This window comes from Branchiostoma lanceolatum, chromosome 7, assembly GCF_035083965.1.
Source record: "Branchiostoma lanceolatum isolate klBraLanc5 chromosome 7, klBraLanc5.hap2, whole genome shotgun sequence".
NCBI classification, from domain to species: domain Eukaryota; kingdom Metazoa; phylum Chordata; class Leptocardii; order Amphioxiformes; family Branchiostomatidae; genus Branchiostoma; species Branchiostoma lanceolatum.
Genome location: NC_089728.1, coordinates 12,557,396 through 12,577,738, shown reverse-complemented (window position 1 = coordinate 12,577,738; position 20,343 = coordinate 12,557,396). Strand labels below are relative to the sequence as shown.

The following is a 20,343-nucleotide window of genomic DNA, read 5'->3' as shown; positions in this document are numbered from 1 at the left end:
TAGGCTTCATATAGGCCTCAATAGGCCGCAATATAGGCCGCAATGTAGGCCGCAATGTATGTAGGCTTCAAGTAGGCCGCAATGTAGGCCGAAATGTAGGCCGCAATGTATGTAGGCCGCAATGTAGGCTATATAGGCTTCATATAGGCCTCAATAGGCCGCAATATAGGCCGCAATGTAGGCCGCCATGTATGTAGGCTTCAAGTAGGCCGCAATGTAGGCCGAAATGTAGGCCGCAATGTATGTAGGCCGCAATGTAGGCCGCCATGTAGGCCGCAATATAGGCCGCCATGTAGGCCGTCATGTAGGCCGCAATGTAGGCCGCCATATAGGCCGCCATGTAGGCCATGTAGGCCGCAATATATATATAGGCCGCAATGTAGGCCGCAATATAGGCCGCAATGTAGGCCGTCATGTAGGCCGCAATGTATGTAGGCTTCATGTAGGCCGCCATGTAGGCCGCCATGTAGGCCGCCATGTAGGCCGCCATGTAGGCCGCCATGTAGGCCGCAATGTATGCTTCATGTAGGCCGCAATGTGATTTTTGAGTTGAGTGAGTCATTTCTGTCAATAAGAAGGTTATGTGATTCGAACTTATATAATTGTATTTTGAGACTTTTTTTAAGAGGCTGTTTTTTTTTACAGTTTAGGCGTCAAATTATAGGCCGCAATGTAGGCCGTCATGTAGGCCGCAATGTATGTAGGCCGCAATGTAGGCCGCCATGTAGGCCGCTGCATAGGCTTCATATAGGCCTCAGTATGCCGCAATATAGGCCGCAATGTAGGCCGCAATGTATGTAGGCTTCAAGTAGGCCGCAATGTAGGCCGAAATGTAGGCCGCAATGTATGTAGGCCGCAATGTAGGCCGCCATGTAGGCCACAATATAGGCCACAATGTAGGTCGCCATGTAGGCCGTCATGTAGGCCGCAATGTATGTAGGCCGCAATGTAGGCCGCAATATAGGCCGCCATGTAGGCCATGTAGGCCGCAATATATATATAGGCCGCCATGTAGGCCGCAATATAGGCCGCAGTGTAGGCCGTCATGTAGGCCGCAATGTATGTAGGCTTCTTGTAGGCCGCCATGTAGGCCGCAATGTATGCTTCATGTAGGCCGCAATGTGATTTTTGAGTTGAGTGAGTCATTTGTGTCAATAAGAAGGTTAGGTGATTCGAACTTATATAATTGTCTTTTGAGACTTTTTTTAAGAGGCTGTTTTTTACAGTTTAGGCGTAAAGCAGTGCAAATACGATCGTGGTCGGGACGTTCAAACACTGTGACACATGTAGGCCGCAATGTAGGCCGCAATATAGGCCGCCATGTAGGCCATGTAGGCCGCAATATATATATAGGCCGCAATGTAGGCCGCAATATAGGCCGCAATGTAGGCCGTCATGTAGGCCGCAATGTAGGCCGCAATGTAGGCCGCAATGTAGGCCGCAATATAGGCCGCCATGTAGGCCGCCATGTAGGCCGTCATGTAGGCCGCCATGTAGGCCGCTATGTAGGCCGCAATGTAGGCCGCCATGTAGGCCGCAATGTATGTAGGCTTCAAGTAGGCCGCAATGTAGGCCGCAATGTATGCTTCATGTAGGCCGCAATGTGATTTTTGAGTTGAGTGAGTCATTTGTGTCAATAAGAAGGTTATGTGATTCGAACTTATATAATTGTCTTTTGAGGCTTTTTTTAAGAGGCTGTTTTTTACAGTTTAGGCGTCAAATTACATAGAAAGGCAGTGCAAATACGATCGTGGTCGGGACGTTCAAACACTGTGTACTCCGCTAGGGGGCAGGTATCCGGGAAATACATGTAGTTCCTTATAGGTAGTCCACAATAAATACCCGTGCCACCTACAGCTCTCACTTGCTTCCACAAGAACAGTGTAGAGAAGTGGCATTGTTTCTACAAGAAAGGTTTGGAAATGATACCTCTCTGCACTCGTGAACAATCTTGTTGTCTTTTTACCTGGTCTTTGTTTTGATCAACGTTCAAAACACCATCTGACGTCACAAGAAATCCCCGTGCCACCACCAACTTTCACTGTTTCCCTGTATCTTTTTACACTTGTTGTGCACCTGTTGTCTCTCTTGAATTAAGAATCATGTCCTCTGACGTCATGGGGAATCCCCGTGCCACCCCCAGCTCTCATTTATTTCCTGCTACGTCACACTAGCTTGCACGAGGCGTGAATTGTAGCGACCAATCGCGTGTGAGGATTTCTCCATTCAAGTGTGGTCATGCGTGTCAGATCTGCCCTTACGCCGCATACACAGCATAGGTGCTGCACCGCCAGACACACGCGAGCTGTTCTCTGTGAAGTAAAGTCGTGTTCAGGACTCTAATTCCCGAGAGACGCTACCTGAGAACGTGTTCTTCAGAAGTAGCGTCCCCTTCACACCAGGTAAGCATCGACCGACGTTCTTAAATTTGTAGTGTATGAATGAATGTGTTGTTGTGTCAGTATGTTTGCCACCGCGGGACATTTTCAACTCTCTCCACCGTGCGCGTCTGGTTTTGCTGGTTCAGTTTTCAGACCTAGATGGGGTCACTAGTGGTGGTAGGTTTAGCTGCAGGGTGTTGCTAGTAGATTTCGACAGATTAGCAAAATGTTACTTTCGAACTATGCGGATTCGCCATGATGTTCTACCACCCTAACTCTTTTGGTCGTCCCGTCCTAAGGACTGTGACCCTTTTTGGAAGAGTATGCACGTCAGGTGAGCCTCACAACCGGGATTTACACCCACGTCTACTGGAATACGCACACTGCATGTTGTGTGTTTCAGCACTTGTCATTTATTGGTACGTGACAGTTGTGTTGGCCTCGCAGGCACAGTAGACCGATACTATAGCTCCGCCCATCATGTGTTATTGTCTGCCCTAAGGGGTAAGAACAGGTTGTGTTGAACTAAATATGACAACTGTTCTCTGAGAAAATGATCGACGGCCAGGATAGGCTAGGTCTATGTCTTTGGAAGCAGTTTGGAAGTCTCTATTTAACTTTTCTTTCTTAGTTTACTATCAGTCGAAATATATTGTGCTTTGCATTTTCGTGCTGAAAGAAGACTATTTCATGTTGCTGCAGATTGTACATGGCGGCTTCATGGCGTATGGGCGTCACTCTAGTTTTAGCGTGCTGTGTGGTAATTATGACAGAAGCTTCGAACGGCCAAAGTGGCTATGTCACCAACGACACGGTATCGGTGTCGCTACCCGAGGTAAGTATTGCATCATTCAGTATCTCGCTGACAAAACAACATGCATTAGTATTTAAATTAGTACGGAAGTAACATGCGTTACTGTGAATTGCTACACGCAATGTACGCTCTCAGTGGTATGCCGTTTTTCAACGATCCTTTTCTCTGAACATACCGTAGTCTAGACGAGGGGATTAGAGATGTAAGGCATACAAGAAACTCAACAATTAAGCTTTCGTTTAATCAACCTGACAATCTCTTATGTGGTTTGCTTATTAACATTCCCACAGGAGTAAGATTTGATGCAAAAAATATACTTGAATTACCCAAGTTCATGAGGATATTCACTCAACAGTATAATTAGCCTGGATCGGACCGGAGTCCAGCGTTGTAAGCTTTGGCCCGCTCCCAACGTACGCTAGTTGGCCGCCAAGCGGATGTTAGGAGCGGGGCAAAGCTCACAAGGCTGAACTCCAGGCTGCAGTATTCTTGGCAATATTTGGATGACAGCCTTCCTTAGACTCTATAGGTGACTGAAAGAAATAACAGACGTTTTGATAGCTAGAATGGGTAAATATGCCGAAGGAGTTTGCAAGCCACAGAATATCCAGTTAGCGACCAGGACATTCTTTTGAATATATTTACCTTGGTCATCTATTTCTAGCCACCAGATAGAACAGTTGGATAGGATGAATTTCTCGAAATCATTTAATAGTAATCGACGCTAGTTTTGGTAAACCATTTAGTGATAGTCATTTTCCTTTGATTGACAGAATACCGCCGTGCTGTCTGCCGTGATAGATCTCTCCACCTTTGTGGTGGGGAACGAGACGTCTTCTCCGTCCCCTGGGAACGACGTGACTACGCCTATCCCAACACAGACTGTGCCAAACACCAATGGTACCACCAATGGTACCACCAACGGTACCACCAACGGTACCACCAATGGTACCACCAACGATGCGACGAGCGATAATACCAGTAGCTACAAGTTCTCACTGCTGTCTGGAAACACGGTACATGAGGAAAACATTTTGATTTTGTAAGCTTTGAGATAGTCGACATCAGTTCTACAATGTTTGTACCATACTGTGCCTGACACAATTTTCGCTCATATGGTTTTCTGAACAGCACGGCCGGTTTGCCGTAGCCGAGAACACAGGTGTGCTGACGCTGGTCCGGCCACTGGACGTCACTGTCGACAGGCGGTACGATCTGAACGTCAGTGTGCACCTGCTACGGGTAAAGGATTTCTCTTGTGACAATACTGCAACATGAACCTTCAGTTGATATTCGACATTAAGGTTTGATATACAAGGATACCGTTCTAATTTGTCTGAACAAATCCATTGATAAGACTTTCAAAGATGTAATAAAATAAAATACAATTTCAAATGTAATGTAATCAGAGTTTGAGTATGCATTGCACTCTCATTTGCTGAGACCCTTACATAGATATATAAGACATGAGAACTGAGCTAAATATCAAGTCAAAACACTTATAGCATTTCGCGGTTGCGAATGTTGCAATGGAAAAGAGCAAACTGAAAGCAATAGGTTTCTGTGAAACTTGTAACATTTCAGAAAAACGCCACGGTGTTCATCACTGTGACAGTTGACGTGGATGACGTAGAGGGATACCCGCCTGCCTTCAACGACAACTGCAAAACGCCGGTGGTCAATGACGATAAGGTAAATGTTACATTGCCAATCACTCTAATAGTATCCTTTACCTTGTAATGATAATTTCCATAAAGATTAAAACATGGATTGAAGTAGTTGTTTTATGAAGTATAGTTCAATACGAAAGGCTCTATTCGCTTCGTGGTGCAAAAGGAAAACTAAAATGTCGCCATAGACATCTCATATCAAGGTATGCATTAAATGTTTTCGGTTGTGCTTTTTCAGGGCGTTATGGTTGACACCAAGATGGGATTTCGTATAGCAGCGTTCCAGCCTGGTGCCGACTTCACTCCTGCTGACTTTCTCTTCGACCCGAATGCTGTTGTGAAGATTTCTACTGAAAACGACCACTGTAAGTGTCTTCTAAGCACTTCATAAAGAACCCACCACACTTGACTTGTCAATGCAGGACGTGGAACTAAGATTTCAACAACTGGACCAGAATTTTTTATATACTGTATAATAGTATCTATATGGTATGACGAGGGGGTTATGATGTTAATAGTGATCAAATGTTGTATACTGCACTGAGTGAGTACACTGTTGCCATTGACATACAGGTGGACTTGAGTACACAGACGTCTTCATAGCTCAAGATGTTTTCTTCGCCCACCTGGTCAACGACTCCCGAATCGTCTGTGCAGACGCTGATGGGGAAAACCAGGAAGGGTCCAAAATGACCATCAACGTTCTCAGGGTTGGTGATTCTTGTACAATGCGAGTGTCTCTGTATCCTTTTCATGATTATGACCGTCCATGCTTGCGTTTAAACTTCTCCTACACAAACTAGTAGCCAAACCGAGTTTTACCTGATCTCATATCTTCTTCGTGGAGACTGAATGTGCATTTTTGCTTATCCGATTAGCGTATGCATATGAAGTGTTATACTCGACCATCTATTGATCCATACACGTGGTTTTTAGTGAAGAGGAACATTGTTTGTAGGTCGACTATCTACAGAAATAACATTCAGATGTAGCGAAACGACTTCTGCCATGTAGCGAAACAACTTGTACCATGTAGCGAAACCACTTCTGTTATGTAGCGAAACGACTGTAGCGACCTGACTATGTAGCGAAACAACCGGTTTAATAATACCTCTCAGGACATGTGACATGAGCAGTGGGTCTAAGGTGTTTGGACCAATCTACATTATAAAGTTTCTGTGTTGTTATTGCAGCCCCCCTTCAGCCCTGACGATCCCCTCCAACACAAGATCCACCCCGCCACCTGGGCCCTGATGTTCCAGGCCGGCTGGGTCCGGGACAACAGTCCCTTCGTCGTGCTGGACATGGCGATAGATCAGGTGCTTTCCGGGCAAAGGTCAAGTTGGATCTGTTTTGGAACTGACGACTTGTCGAGGTTCGAAGTCAAACTGGACATTTCTGCAAGAGGTACGTTTTCTCTGAGATGTGAAGGAAAATACAGTTAGCCTCATCTCTTTGTCCAATCCGCATAAAACGTATTCAGATTGTCATAACTGTGGGACCGTCTGTCTCTTCTGAATGTGGACTTTCTGTCTTCTCGTCTCCTCACTGATACACCTCCGTTCCCCACCTCTTCCATCAGCCCCTACCAATCCTGAAAGATGTGTGGTAAGAGATACTTACTTGAAGTTATTTTCTCTATTCTTTACATCTACAAGATGTTCTTATCTACGGACGAGTGCACCTTACAAATGTACATGTATAGCGGGGCTATATCTGACGTTTTTACCAGATGATGTTCTGTTCCAGGCTGTAGTGAGGGAAAGTACGGCGGGCTGTGTGACCAGACCTGCGTCTGTCAGAACGGCGCCACGTGCCACGCCTTCAACGGCGCCTGCCTGTGTGCTCCGGGCTGGAAGGGGGTGGCCTGCGACATACGTAAGTGCATGACATCATTTGGGCACTAAACTGTAGCAGAAATCATGATCTGTTTTCATTCTGGTTTTCCTTGTGAAAAGTTAGACTGTAAGGTTCAGAACGGTACCACATGCCATGCTTTCAACGGCGCCCGTAAAGATTTGTTATTTCTTTGCCTACAGCAAACCATGAAAACCTGATGTTCACAATAAGAGAGGTAAGACGGGTTTGCTGTGACTGTTATTGACACATTCTATACATTTTTCAAGACTGAGTGTAGCCTGTAATCAATTTGTCTTTGTTGCCTACCTTTTTCATTCCGTTGACGAGAGTATTAATCATACATTAATCATGCCGAGCATACCACAGAAGTCGAGTAAGTCATATATCTAACACGGTTTCTGAGTACAATACTCACAGCGCTAGCTTCGCACTCACAACTTCGTGTGAATGCTTGGTTATATTTAGCGAAGCGAAATTGTAACCTGAAAAATGTATAACTTGTTGAAGGATGATTTTAAACTTTCTTTGTTTCCACAAACAGGACCAGATGGTCGGCTCCACGGTGCTCGACATGGGTGGGGTGCTTGTGGCCAACGGGTTCCTGACGAACCAGAGTGACGCCCGATTCACGCTGTTGTCGGGCAACAAGGTAAAGTTGTCCATAGCCTGTGATGATTATTGTGGTACATCACGTTGGCTGCTTTAACTGCTCTCTGGATCGTTATGTTAGATGATTGGTTATATCCAGTTGGTAGATTGAATCTGGTCGGCTCACATCAGATCAGGTCCAGACAGGTCTCAGTGGTTGTTCGGTCGGCCAGGGTTAACCTTTCACTCTTCGCTGCAACAAAAAGCCTTTGTTTGGTTTGCACATCAATGGGTTATTTGGATCGGGTATGGTCGAATATGGTCAGGTCGGGTAGTTTGGTCCCGTTTGTTTTATCTTGGTCTATGTCAGACCTCTGTAAAGCCAATATAAGGAAGCTTGATTTTTGTTCTTATTGATTCCTTTCCAGCACGAGAGATTCGCCCTTTCTGCGGAGTCAGGACTCCTGAACCTGAGCCGACCTCTGGACGTGACCGTGGACAGCCAGTATGTCCTCAACATCACTGTGCAACAGGAAAAGGTAAACTACATGTGGCATACTGTTAATCTAACGGCATAAGCTGATATGTGGACATCGTCACCTACGTGGATAATAGTACTCATTTAGGAACACTGCCATTTCTTGTTACAATATGTAGGCGGCATCATATGACAGAGGCCTGTAATGTAATATATGTTGCATCGTTATAATTCAATTGATGTTATAACATATTTGGGGCCAAGTCAGATATCGCAGGTACTTGGAGGGTTCTGTTTAGCAAGTGTTGTTTGCCAGTATCGTCGGTATCTGTGATAATTTATTCAGCTTGAATATCTTCGAACAGAATAACGTCACTTCGTTCATAATGGTGACTATTGACGTGGATGACGTGGAGGGATACCCGCCTGTCTTCAACGACAACTGCAAGACACCGGTGGTTGATGACGATAAGGTATACGTACATTTTACCTTACTTAACTCTGAACAATCGCGCTGTCCTTTGCTTCAGAGTATCATAATTTTCTGAGTGGGTATATTTTGACCGGAGTGCAAGTAAGATAGGTATAATTTCCCGTTATTTGTGTAAGATTCTACTAGCTTCGTGGTGCACATGCAAGGGTAACCGCAATGTGCTCTTAGACATGCCTTATGAAGATTAAACCATTGTAGTTAAACCATTCTTGTAACCTTTTAAAAACTTTTTCGGCTCTGTTTTTTCCAGGGCGTTGTGGTTGACACCAAGATGGGTTTTCGCATAGCAGCGTCCGACCCAGGAGCCAACTTCACTCCTGCTGACTTTCTCTTCGACCCGAATGCTGTTGTGAAGATTTCTACTGAAAACGACCACTGTAAGTGTACTCTAAGCACTTCATAAAGAACCCAACACACTGAAATTGAATTCGAACAACCCGACCAGTATTTAATCAATGCAATAGCTTCTATATGATGTGGTTTGTGATTAAATCCTATATACTTAGAGTATAGTGTTGTCATTAATATACAGGTGGACTTGAGTACACAGACGTCTTCATAGCACAAGATGCTTTCTTCGCCCACCTGATCAACGACTCCCGAATCGTCTGTGCAGACGCTGATGGGGGAAACCAGGAAGGGTCCAAAATGACCATCAACGTTCTCAGGGTTGGTGATTCTTGTACAATGCTATTATCAACATATCATTTGTTTATGCTTCCGACCTTCCACGACCAGTATAACATGTAACATATTATTGTGTTTCAACTTCCCGGACGATAGTGGACAAGCCGAGTTTTCTAACTGATCTCCGATCTTCTCCATGAAGACTGATCAATTTCTCTTGACATGTTGACGTAAGTAACGGGTCTAATGTGGTTGGCCCGATCTACATTGTAAACAAGTTTCTGTGTTGTTCTTGCAGCCCCCCTTCAGCCCTGACGACCCCCTCCAACACAAGATCCACCCCGCCACCTGGGCCCTGATGTTCCAGGCCGGCTGGGTGCGGGACAACAGTCCCTTCGTCGTGCTGGATATGACGATAGATCAGGTGCTCTCCGGGCAAAATTCAAGCTGGATCTGTTTTGGAACTAACGACACGTTGAGGTTTGAAGTCAAACTGGACATTTCTGCAAGAGGTACTTTTTTTCCGGCATTTAAAGGGAGATACAGCTAACTTTGTCTCTCGTGTCCAATCCACATAAACGTAATACTATGTAACGTTATAAATGCATTATTGGCCGAACGTATTCCTATTGTATCGCAAACTGGTAACCAGACTAAATCTTCAACAGAACGACAAAACTCATCATGCTTCGGTCGAAAACGTTTTCCATCCTCCCCACTGCTAGGCTAAATGCTGTAAATAGGTACTTTGTCTGAACTTGGGGAAGATAAGATACTAGTCTTATAACAATCGGTCATACAACGAAATGGTAACAGACATTGAGGCTTGTTCCTCCATATCTACACTTCTTTACGGACGTGTGTCACGTAGAAGACCTATAGCTTCACATGTGTAGCGGGGCTATATCTGACGTTTTTACCAAATGATGTTTTGTTCCAGGCTGTAGTGAGGGAAAGTACGGCGGGCTGTGTGACCAGACCTGCGTCTGTCAGAACGGCGCCACGTGCCACGCCTTCAACGGCGCCTGCCTGTGTGCTCCGGGCTGGAAGGGCGTGGCCTGCGACATCCGTGAGTACATGGGATTCGGGTGCATTGTGTAATGATCAGACACGTCAAAAGAAATAGAGTTTTTTTCTTTAATATAATAAAATGTCAATTAGCCCTGTACACATGAATGTTATTGAAGGAACAGATATATTATGACTTTGATGAAAACAGTCTACAACATTAGTCATAATACATTTCTTCATGGCTCTGTAGGTCGGTGTGTTACGCCGAAGGGTGGTTATACCTGCTATAAAGATAGAGATACAGCTGAAGTTTAAAGTCACCAGTATAACACAACCAAAGCAAGGAACATAGGAAAAAGCCGATAGAAAAAAAAATGATCGTCTTTGTCCGATGTTCATTTACCCCACAAAGCTTATAACTGAGCAGTAACACCTCCTGTTTCGTCCATTTCATTTAACAATCAAAATATTCCGATTTCTCAGCTAACCCTACCGTGCTGGTGACGGCGAGTGACCCCGCACCCGACACTGGGGACGGCATCAACATCACCTGCCACTCGTACAACATAGATGCGGACAGACTAACGTGGACAAGGGATGACAAGGAGCTACCAGAAGGAGTGATCACGAAGTCATCATTCTACTCCAAGTAAATATCACAGCTGCAGCTGTCTATTTTGAATTTGTGCCAAGGTCGTAATCGTGGGGGATCATGCATACATCTTATGTCTGTACAGACTGATTTTTAAAAACATCTAGTCTATTGCTAGTACCATCGGGACGTTTTTTTTCCTTCCATGTTTTACCTAGTTCTCTCTCTGCTAGCAATGTCAGATGGAAAGAGTTACCACGATTCTATGAACAACTGTTGTGGATGATAGAGTGTAGATTTTTTTAGAATATAATTGCGGAAAGTAATTAGAAAGACTCTAATGAGAATGATCCATCATGTGAAATTTTATTCTATTTCAGTCACATCCTCGCGATACCACGGCTGTCGAAGGAGCATGAAGGAGACTACCAGTGTGTGGTTCGCGATGTGAACGGTGTAGAAACGAAGGAGCTCTACCGTCTTAACGTGGGACCACCAAGTACGTCCCAGTAATTATTTACAACTGATGTCGTTCACATATAGCCTGGGTACCATCAGATTACTACCGAGGCTCCTAAACTCACTGCCATGAAATCAGATTTTGTTTTCAGTATACAGCGACTGCAGGAGCCCTGGTTGTAATCGGATGGCACTCAGGCTACAGTGTACAGTGTTCACAGTGTAATGTAACACAAACTATATCACTATTTGAAAAAAATCTGGTCCAGGACGGTACCATCTTGGTAGTTGTTTTATAACATGTGAAAAGTTAAAAGACAACATCATTGTTTTCATCACATAATCCATTTCGTATATTTTGCATCATTACGAAAACACCAGCGACTACTGCCATCAAAATTTCACCCTTTTATCATTTTTCTTTTATCAAAAATACACTGTGACCTTATAACAATATTTGAATACTCACATCAATTTGTAAGCAGATTGTTTCTTCGTATTTGTTATTGAGTCCACCAATAATGCACCATCGTTGCAGAACCTCCAGCCTCTCCGCCTGCCGGTATAATCGCCATGGCCGTGCTGATCCCTGCCGCCGTGCTCTGTGCGGCAGCCGTGGCCGTCTTCTTCTTCGTCACGAAGAAGAGAAGACATGACCGCTACAAAATGGACAGCGAGCTCATCTCCTGGTTAAATGATACGGTATGTCTCGTAGGATTTTCTATCTTAGGCCACAGCAAATTGATTTTATGGATGACATCAGCGCGCACATTGATTTTTGCCTGATTTTGAAATAAATAACAAGAATTTTTTACCATTTGGCAATGGTCAATACACCGAAAACAGGGCAATATGTTTCAAACGTCTGTCAGTTCCATTGCAAAAACGTTCTAGATGCCGTAAAAGGGCATTTGCACTTGTAGGAATGGTAAAAAATCGGTACAAATGTGTTGCACAATTGTTGTGTATGCAAGCTGTAATAACATTGCTCCTCGTCACCAGCTTATAGGAGGACGCAGTGCAGCCCTCATGCCAAACTTGTAATTGGAACAAAATATTTCATAGAACCAGAAACCCCTTCATTGGTGAAAGTCTTGTCTGAGTCACCAAATGTTGCAACATTACAACGTTTTAGGAGAACAAAGACGTCCTCCGCAAATGGGAGAAGAAGCGGCAACACCTGACGATAGTTGAGCAGATCGGACAGGGTCAGTTCTGTTACGTGGTGAAGGCGAAGCTGCGGACACAGACATCGGAACACATCGTGGCTGCCAAGACAATTAGAGCCGGTAAGTAGTATAGCGCCTATTCCTCTGAGCAGGATGGTTTTCATCTTTCGAAATGGGAACATACATGTACAGCACGTACCAAGAGAACATAAAGGCAATGGCAACCAACTAAACGAACTAGGGAAATGACATTCGACAGTCGTTTCTTCCAGACAATGTTTTGCTTGAATATGATGGATCAGTCTAACGCAGATGTTCAAAGACTAAGATATACTTCTTTGCCACTTCAGACCAGGCAGGATCGGTCGTGCAGCGGGACTTCCTGAGGGAGACCAAACTGCTGTCCGACCTCCATCTCCCTCAAGACGCCTCCTCCCCTCACTCAACCAACCGGAACATCGTCCAGTTCTACGGATACGTCTTGGACAAGAGTAAGACTTTCTTAAGCGCTTAGTTCTCTTGAAGTATTCCGTACTGTGCCTAGAAGTATGCTCAGCACTGGCTAATATACATGAGATAGCGGCTAGTTGTGGCTTGGTCAACGGTCATGGTCATTAGCATCAATTATGAAAAGGTTTTACTAAATTTGCAAATGTATGTAGATACATGTCAGTATCATAGATATATTCTGATCATAAACATAATCTAAATGATGTGTAATCATTAATTTGCGTCATACAGCACGTGTCTACCTGTTGGTTGAGTACGCACCTTACGGGGACCTCCGTAACTACCTGAGCTCCTGCCGCCACCGCTGTCCGTCCTCCGGCCAGTTGGGGGTGACCGCCGAGCAGGACAAGGAGTTCCTGCGGTTCGCCCGGGGAGTGGCCAACGCACTGGCAGAACTGAAGAAGAAGAAGGTGAGAGAAGCGTGGAAGTTTTGCCAGTATGAGTGTTGCAATCTACAAAAAATCTAATTTCTCTTTTTGACTTGTAAGAATAATTTTCTCGTTTTTGTCGCGGAGTTTTCAATGTTACTAACATAGGTAATTTACGACATGTTCAGAATAATTTTCAATGCTTGTTTCAAAAGAAATAAATATGCGCAAGAAGTGATTGACTTTTAATTTTTCAGGTGATCCACAGGGACGTTGCTGCCCGGAACGTGCTCATCTCTGCGGACAGGGAGGCTAAGATCTGCGACTTCGGGCTGGCACGGGACATCTACACGGAGTCGGAGTACGTCAAGCTGACCACAGTAAGTATCAAATTCATGACTTACCAAAATATTCGTTCTTCTATAGTTGTCGCAAGCTTTGCCATGAGCACTGAGATCAATCAAGACAGCTACCATTGGATGAACAAACTTTATAGAAATAAACGGGGCATCAAGCACAAAACTAACGATGATTCAAATGCATCAAGAGGTCCTTGCTAAAACTGTGGTGAACTTGTGAAGCGATGGAGTTGTAGACATATGATGAATTGTATAATAACCAATTATTACATTGTCTGCAAGCTTACTAAATCCGGATTATTGATTTCGCGGTGATACATATTGACTAATGAATCAATTTTTGTATCTATAGCAACAAGGTGATGACGGCCCCCTGCCGATCCGCTGGATGGCGCTGGAGTCCCTCCAGGACGGAGCCTTCACCCACAAGACCGACATGTGAGGAAAAATTGTTTTTATGATGTGTTTTGTATCTCAGAATAAATGAAAATAAAGTGCAGATGGGATGTATTTCTGCTGTGCTTGAAGTGTTCAAGAGAAAAAGAGTGTGAATCAAGGACAAGCAAGACCTGTAGAGATTGATCGTCATTAGATAGGTTAGGATTCTTAGCTCACCCTGTGGATCACTTCCACTGCCTTTTGATCAAAAAGATATGTCAATGTCAACTAAAATGATTTATTACTTTTCAGCTGGTCGTATGGAATCTTTCTGTGGGAAATCGCTTCTCTCGGTGAGTTTACGTTTTTCAAAACTTAAATGTATTGATATATGAATCTGACCCCTATCACTTCTAAACTCACTATCTTGTGGTTCCTGAAAGTCACACCCTTGTCGTTTGGTCTTCTACTCCAGGTGGAAGGCCTTACCCAGACCTGTCCGCAGACAGACAGCTGATCGACTGGCTATCCGGTGGGAAAAGGATGGACCGACCAGATAGCTGCCCTGACCACATGTACGTTTAACCTTATCGAAACACCCCTGTATTGACTATCTCATACTGTAGTTCCATTCAGATTATGAATTGGTGACGTAAACGACACATTGAATAGGTTTACATCATTGGCATTGTAAATACATCACATGCATAATCCAACAAATAAAACAAAGTAAAATGCATGGAGATATATTGTCTGAAGCAGGTTTGACTGAAGTCAAATGATGAATTCCATTCACGATATCAAAACTATGCTGTTACATACTCGATCCATACTAAGGAATATGGCCTCAAACCTTAACTATCACTTGCATTATATTTGCGTACCTTACCAATGTCTTCACCTACCCCGATATTGTCGTACCAATTAAAACTACACAAAAATCACTATTCCTGTGCAGCTATAAGATGATGCAGAAGTGTTGGCTGAAGGACCCGGCAGCCCGGCCAGACCCCACTGAGCTAATCAAGGACATGGACAACATGGCTAACGAGCAATCGGTAAATGGCATCTACTTGTATCATCATTCCCCAATGTTTGATATTTATCTGCTTGCTTTTGATGGATATCATTACCACACCGGCAAAGATAAGTTGTATATTTATATCAATGATTAAGTCTTATGGAGTAGACAATTGTAACACTTGATTTTTGAATATCCCGTATCCTCTCCAGACCTACTTCTTCACTGAGAGCTGCCACAGCCCTCCGGAGTCATCTGTGTCCATCGCCATGCCGTAATCACGACATCCGAGGGAGGGGCGAACAGCGCAAGTGTGGAGTGAACTACTGAACACCAAAATCATCATGTACATATATGGCGTTAGTGTGTGCTGCATGGCTGTTCGCTGTGTTTTATTAGTTTTAATTGGACCGTCTTATTGGATGAACCAGTATACTATATCTTGAATTCATTTATTGTTTACAAGCCATGTATCATAGATGATTTGAATCTACAAATGATACAGGGCAGACTTTTGAAGATAGGACAGAGCGCGAAGAGAAAGCGCCAACTAATAGCCATGTCCTTGTGCTGTATAATGCTGTTAAGGCAACTGAAAGTAGTTTAGAGCGAAGTCAGGCATTTTGTGACTGTGTTCTTGTGCATATATGATAGTGTTTTTGTACATTCTATACACTTAACGTTTAATGCACGTAGATAAGAACGAACGATTGTTTCATTGAAATGTTCAGTGCTTGATAATCTTCTCAGAAAGTAGAAACTGTTGAATTGAGTAGAATTGGGTTTAGATATATAAATTGAGTTATACATTATATATACAAACTTTATTCAAGTATACTAGCAACATTGATACATGTACCATTACTTTTACATGTAAATAAATAATGTTATGGAAACAAAATTTGATTAAATGTCACCTTTCATTACTGTTCATTGAAAATATTAATGATACAAACATTAGATTCAGTCAGTGGTTTCATTTTATTGTACTTAAAAAAAGCATTGCACTGCCACTAGCCAATTGAAAGCTTCACCTCAATACATTGAGGATGACTGCTTTCCCTATGATAAAATTTATACACTTTATAAACTGGTCTGGCAGGTGTATCAGTCAACTTTGACCTGTGACCTCTAACCCCTGCAAGGGCTGGAGGGTATGCTATGTTTGCCGTGTTTGCAGACTGTGGTTCCACCTTCAGACACTTGTAAAGGTGAGGATAATTTGGCTCAAAACAGCATACATATATACTTTGTTGAATAACAATGCATAATTTGAGAGGACAGACCAAGAAAGGCTCGCTTATAAAAAGCTATTTTATAGAACTTGTAGGTAAGGTAATGGGAGGGGGGCGGTGTGGTTCCGACACGAGCGCTACATTTCAAAATTCAGTATCGCTGGTTCTGGCTGAATGGAGGCTGGGACAATGACCCCGTGTGATTTTCCTGATCTGAGACGGATACTAGAAAATATGGATAGGTTTTGCATAGGTTTTATCGTTAACTAATTAACATAATTAATCGAGGGAACGTTACAAGCTAGACCACGACCCCCCGCCCACCCCCCCCACCCCCCGGCCCACAGACTGCAGGTGTGTTACGTGACCTCAGTTATAGACGTAAATCTAGTACAACACCACAAGTACAACATGTTGATGTGGGTTCAACTAACTCTTATTGTTGTTTTGCAGTCTCGACGCATCAACAACTGGTCACAACACAACAGTGAAGTCGTGTACGTGAGAGACATGATGGACGTGATGTCTGAGGTAAAACAGCTTTGTACACAGGCTTAATTTTTAAGTTCAACATTAAGTATATTAAGTATATGGATAGGAAACAGTCGCTTTCGTTTGTATGTTCAGAAGTGTTCAGGTTTCTTTCAATAAGGATCAGTTTCAATACTTTGTTGACATGATAGTAGTCATCACTGCACGAGCAATAAAGAGTGGAAATGAATGTTTTGCATTTATCTTTTGTGTATTCTGCATTGAAGACACAAATTGCTGTGACATGAAAAAAGAAAATTAGACTTAGAGGTAAATCGCTCCGGAGTAATTATAAGATGGTCAAGTTTGTACAAGTTTTACCTCCTGTAATCATAACAATAGCATGAAATATAATTTTTCTCTGATTGTTACTCTTTCAGTGGCTGTCAGGGAACCAGCCTGATGGTCTGAGTCCTCCAGAAGGAAACCTTACAGATAGATCCACATGTGACACTTCTCAGCCCAGAGAAGCTAGAGTTACACCAGGAAAGCCCCTAGAAGGGGGCACAGAGTGCTCTAACAAGAGACAGTGTACTGGGAAACATGTGATCATACCACTTCACAGTTCATCTGAATGCAAGATGTACTACAAGTGTGAAAATTGCTCCTTTGTGTGTATGGAAGTTTCCAACCCAGAGATAGAGATCCTTGAAACTTCAATAGAGGACAAAAGTAGCAATGGCTCAGTGTTTCTGGAAGATTCAAAGGAGGTAGAGGGAAAAGATGTAGCTAGTTGCAATGACAGTGGAGGAGAGTGTATAAGAGAGAAGAAGACTCGTACAAAAGGGTTCCGATGTTCCCTCTGTAAGTCTGATGTCACGTTCCTGAGTCTTGCTGCACTACGGCAGCACAGGAAGGACTTACATGGTGGGAAGCCTGCCAGCAAACAACCAATCAGAACAAAACAACAGCAAGAGATCAAGCTAGAGTCAAGAGCGACATCAAAAATTTCAGAAAAATCTTCTGAAGAGTCTTCGGTGGAGCAGAAAGAGAGGGCAGGTCTCAGACCAAAGAACCACAAGCGAACCAAGGACGTGAAGTGTCCCGTGTGCCACAAACTGGTCCCTCACAGCATGTCTCTGAACAGGCATCTCCACAGTCACAACAAGACAGCTGAGTGCCTGTTGTGTCAGAGTAAATTCCAGGATAACACTGTATTGAAAACCCACATAGAGAACCTCCATATGACCTGGATCCCCTCTGCAGAACCCTCAGGCCAAAATCCACCAATGGAGAAAGGCACCTCCAATAGTTTTCCAGTAATTTCCTCAAGATGTATAATTGGAGAGTCTACATGTAGTAATGTAGACCACACAATAGGTAACGGTGGACTCACAATAGCATCCATTCAGGGAGTCATTGAAAGTATGAACAGTGAAGAAAATCTGAGGCCTGGCAGTGTTGAGACTGACATGGTACGGGATCCCGCAGAGGTCTTCTCTCAGCTTCTCTCGAGTGGAGCAATCCTGGGCGGGGATGCAGCAAACCAGGATGACAGATTGGGAGCAGGGCCTGGATTAGGAGGCAATATTAGATGGGAAAGTCTGAGTCAAACACAAAATTGGTCAGACATAAGATTTCCTGAAAATTCACCCGATGAAGCAGAAATCACAAACCCAAAGGAAAGTACTAAAACTAAGATAACTTGTACTCATTGTCAAGCCAGGTTCACAACATCCTGCCAGCTTAGTCAGCATCTGTCCAGCTCTCATGGGCTAACAAGGAAGTTCCAGTGTGAGGATGCCTCCTGCAGGAAAGTGTTCGACACCATCGAAAGTTTTAAGGATCACACGGCTGTCCACAGTCATAAACCTTACAGATGTAGGACGTGTGAAAGTTGTTTTGTGAGCAAGATGGAGTTACAAAAGCACCAAGCCAGTGAACACAAGATTGAGAAAGGAGTGAAGCTCACGTGGAGAGACTACGCAAAGTACTCCTGTCCGAATTGTGTGTTTCGCAGCAGAGGGTACAAAGCTCTACAGAGACACCTGGCTGAAGAAAGCCATAGCCACATGTGTAAGGTGTGTGGGAGGATTTGTACAAGCAGGGAGCTTCTCAAAAGTCACATGGTCAGCCACAACGACCAGAACTCTTTCCTGTGTGAGGAGTGCGGGAGAGGTTTCAAGTCCAGCGACGCCATGAGGCGCCACCGCCTGCAGAGGCACTCGGAGCAGCGGAACCACATCTGTCCTCACTGTGGGCTGAGATTCAAGCTCAGTAACAAGTTGGGCAGACACATCAGGACAGTGCATGCCACCGACAAGCCCCACAAGTGCCACATGTGCGACAGGGCGTACACCCGCCGCGACAAACTCCGGGACCACCTGATGACCCACACCAACGAGAGGCCGTACAAATGCTCGTACTGCTCGCTGGGGTTCAACAGGAAAGACCATCTGAACGATCACGTCAAGCTCCACACAGGAGACTTCAAGTTCCACTGCCCCAGCTGTGGTAAAGGTTTCACCAGGGAGAAGTACATGAAGGAACACAAGTGTACAGGGCAGTCCCAACCCAGGACTACCCTTGTCATGGCCCCGCCTCTGCCACAGCTACATCTCCCAGTGGTGTCCATGGACGGCACAGAGAGCATGGAGGCTGCTAATGCAACCTTCACGATCTCCAGAATGGCATGGACGGAGTTTAACTCACAGGCCTTTGAGTTGGGCCAAGGGCAAGGCTCTATCAACTCAAAATAGAACAGTATATGCATAGCACAGTTTTGTGTTAGGCCTTCTTGTACAAGCTAAACAACACAGTGGCCATTCAACATCACAATGATTTATAAGGAAACTGCTAATTAATTCTTGACTTTGAAAACAAGTTTCTTATAGTTATATTTTTTTAGGGATTGATTAGTGTATTGCTATCTTGTATAATGGACTGATTGATATTTTGGTGTAACATTTCATTATCCCAAGAAGCAGATTGCATGTTTAACTTACAACAAATTTAGTTGAGTGTGTTACTCGCCGGGCAAGTGTGCAGTGTTGGGTAATTACAGGGGTAGTAATTTTCCTTATCATTAGGCCCAGGATATTCATAGCCTGCGGATAAAGAGTATGTCATCAGATTACTCAGATAACAACAGCAGAGCAACTTGCAACTTCCTTGTCTCTTCCTTGTCAAAAAGCCATTGGCATATATCCTTAGCAACCTTCCTTAACGATCATACTTCCTGAAGACGTAACCGAAGATAAAACTCTCTCGTGTACATCCTAATTATAAGGGTGTAGACTGTGACCCAACCAGATAGGGTCGTCTGCATGGCTGTGGGCCATAGATATGTGGACAAACAAGTTGGTTTTATCCACATGAGTTGAAAGTTTCTCTTTTTGAAACAGTACAGACTTTGGTGGGGTACGGAAGGATGTGTAAACAATGTTGTTACTCGATTTTGTTTTTGTTGTGCAGCACGCATATCAGATACGTTCTAGTTATAAACAGGCTACTATCAATCAATAGGTTAAAGTAATGTTTGTAAAATAAAAAAGACTATATAAATGTGTTTGATCATTGATAGTATTGCCTCCTACCCTTATGCTTTTTTTGACAAGCGCATGATCAAAGATTGTGACGAACCCAGCGACCTTTTCAATAGGCTACAGATACATATGGGTAGAGGATGGGGAGTTCCCACTATGCAAATCAGAGACTTGACAATAGAGACTCCGCCACGAATGACGTCATGGATCCGGTGTACTGACTCGGAAAATGGGCTCGACCTCACGCACGAAATGTTGTTACTAAGTGATGAAAATGTTGCCATCCTATTCCTTTATTTGCACCCAACTGTACA

At 43.9% G+C, this 20,343-nt stretch overlaps 2 protein-coding genes across 2 annotated transcripts; both read left to right on the top strand.

Annotated features, from left to right (window-relative positions):
* Window positions 1-2,262: 2,262 nt before the first annotated feature.
* Window positions 2,263-15,724, top strand: LOC136439386 (uncharacterized). The gene is made up of 29 exons (XM_066434797.1): window positions 2,263-2,402; window positions 3,084-3,216; window positions 3,969-4,211; window positions 4,327-4,437; window positions 4,780-4,887; window positions 5,104-5,230; window positions 5,439-5,575; window positions 6,059-6,272; window positions 6,615-6,743; window positions 6,905-6,939; window positions 7,267-7,374; window positions 7,742-7,852; window positions 8,157-8,264; window positions 8,535-8,661; window positions 8,817-8,953; window positions 9,210-9,423; window positions 9,852-9,980; window positions 10,406-10,571; window positions 10,895-11,013; window positions 11,512-11,675; window positions 12,109-12,262; window positions 12,493-12,633; window positions 12,884-13,062; window positions 13,278-13,400; window positions 13,732-13,817; window positions 14,070-14,110; window positions 14,233-14,332; window positions 14,716-14,815; window positions 14,991-15,724. Exons 2-29 carry the CDS (start codon window positions 3,091-3,093, stop codon window positions 15,054-15,056), a joined length of 3,603 nt encoding a protein of 1,200 aa, XP_066290894.1. The 5' UTR covers window positions 2,263-2,402; window positions 3,084-3,090; the 3' UTR covers window positions 15,057-15,724.
* A 142-nt stretch (window positions 15,725-15,866) lies between these two features.
* LOC136439387 (zinc finger protein 341-like) lies at window positions 15,867-20,051 on the top strand. The gene is made up of 3 exons (XM_066434798.1): window positions 15,867-15,989; window positions 16,467-16,544; window positions 16,925-20,051. The coding sequence occupies exons 2-3, from the start codon at window positions 16,524-16,526 to the stop codon at window positions 19,241-19,243; spliced, it is 2,340 nt and encodes a 779-aa protein (XP_066290895.1). The 5' UTR covers window positions 15,867-15,989; window positions 16,467-16,523; the 3' UTR covers window positions 19,244-20,051.
* Window positions 20,052-20,343: the final 292 nt, after the last annotated feature.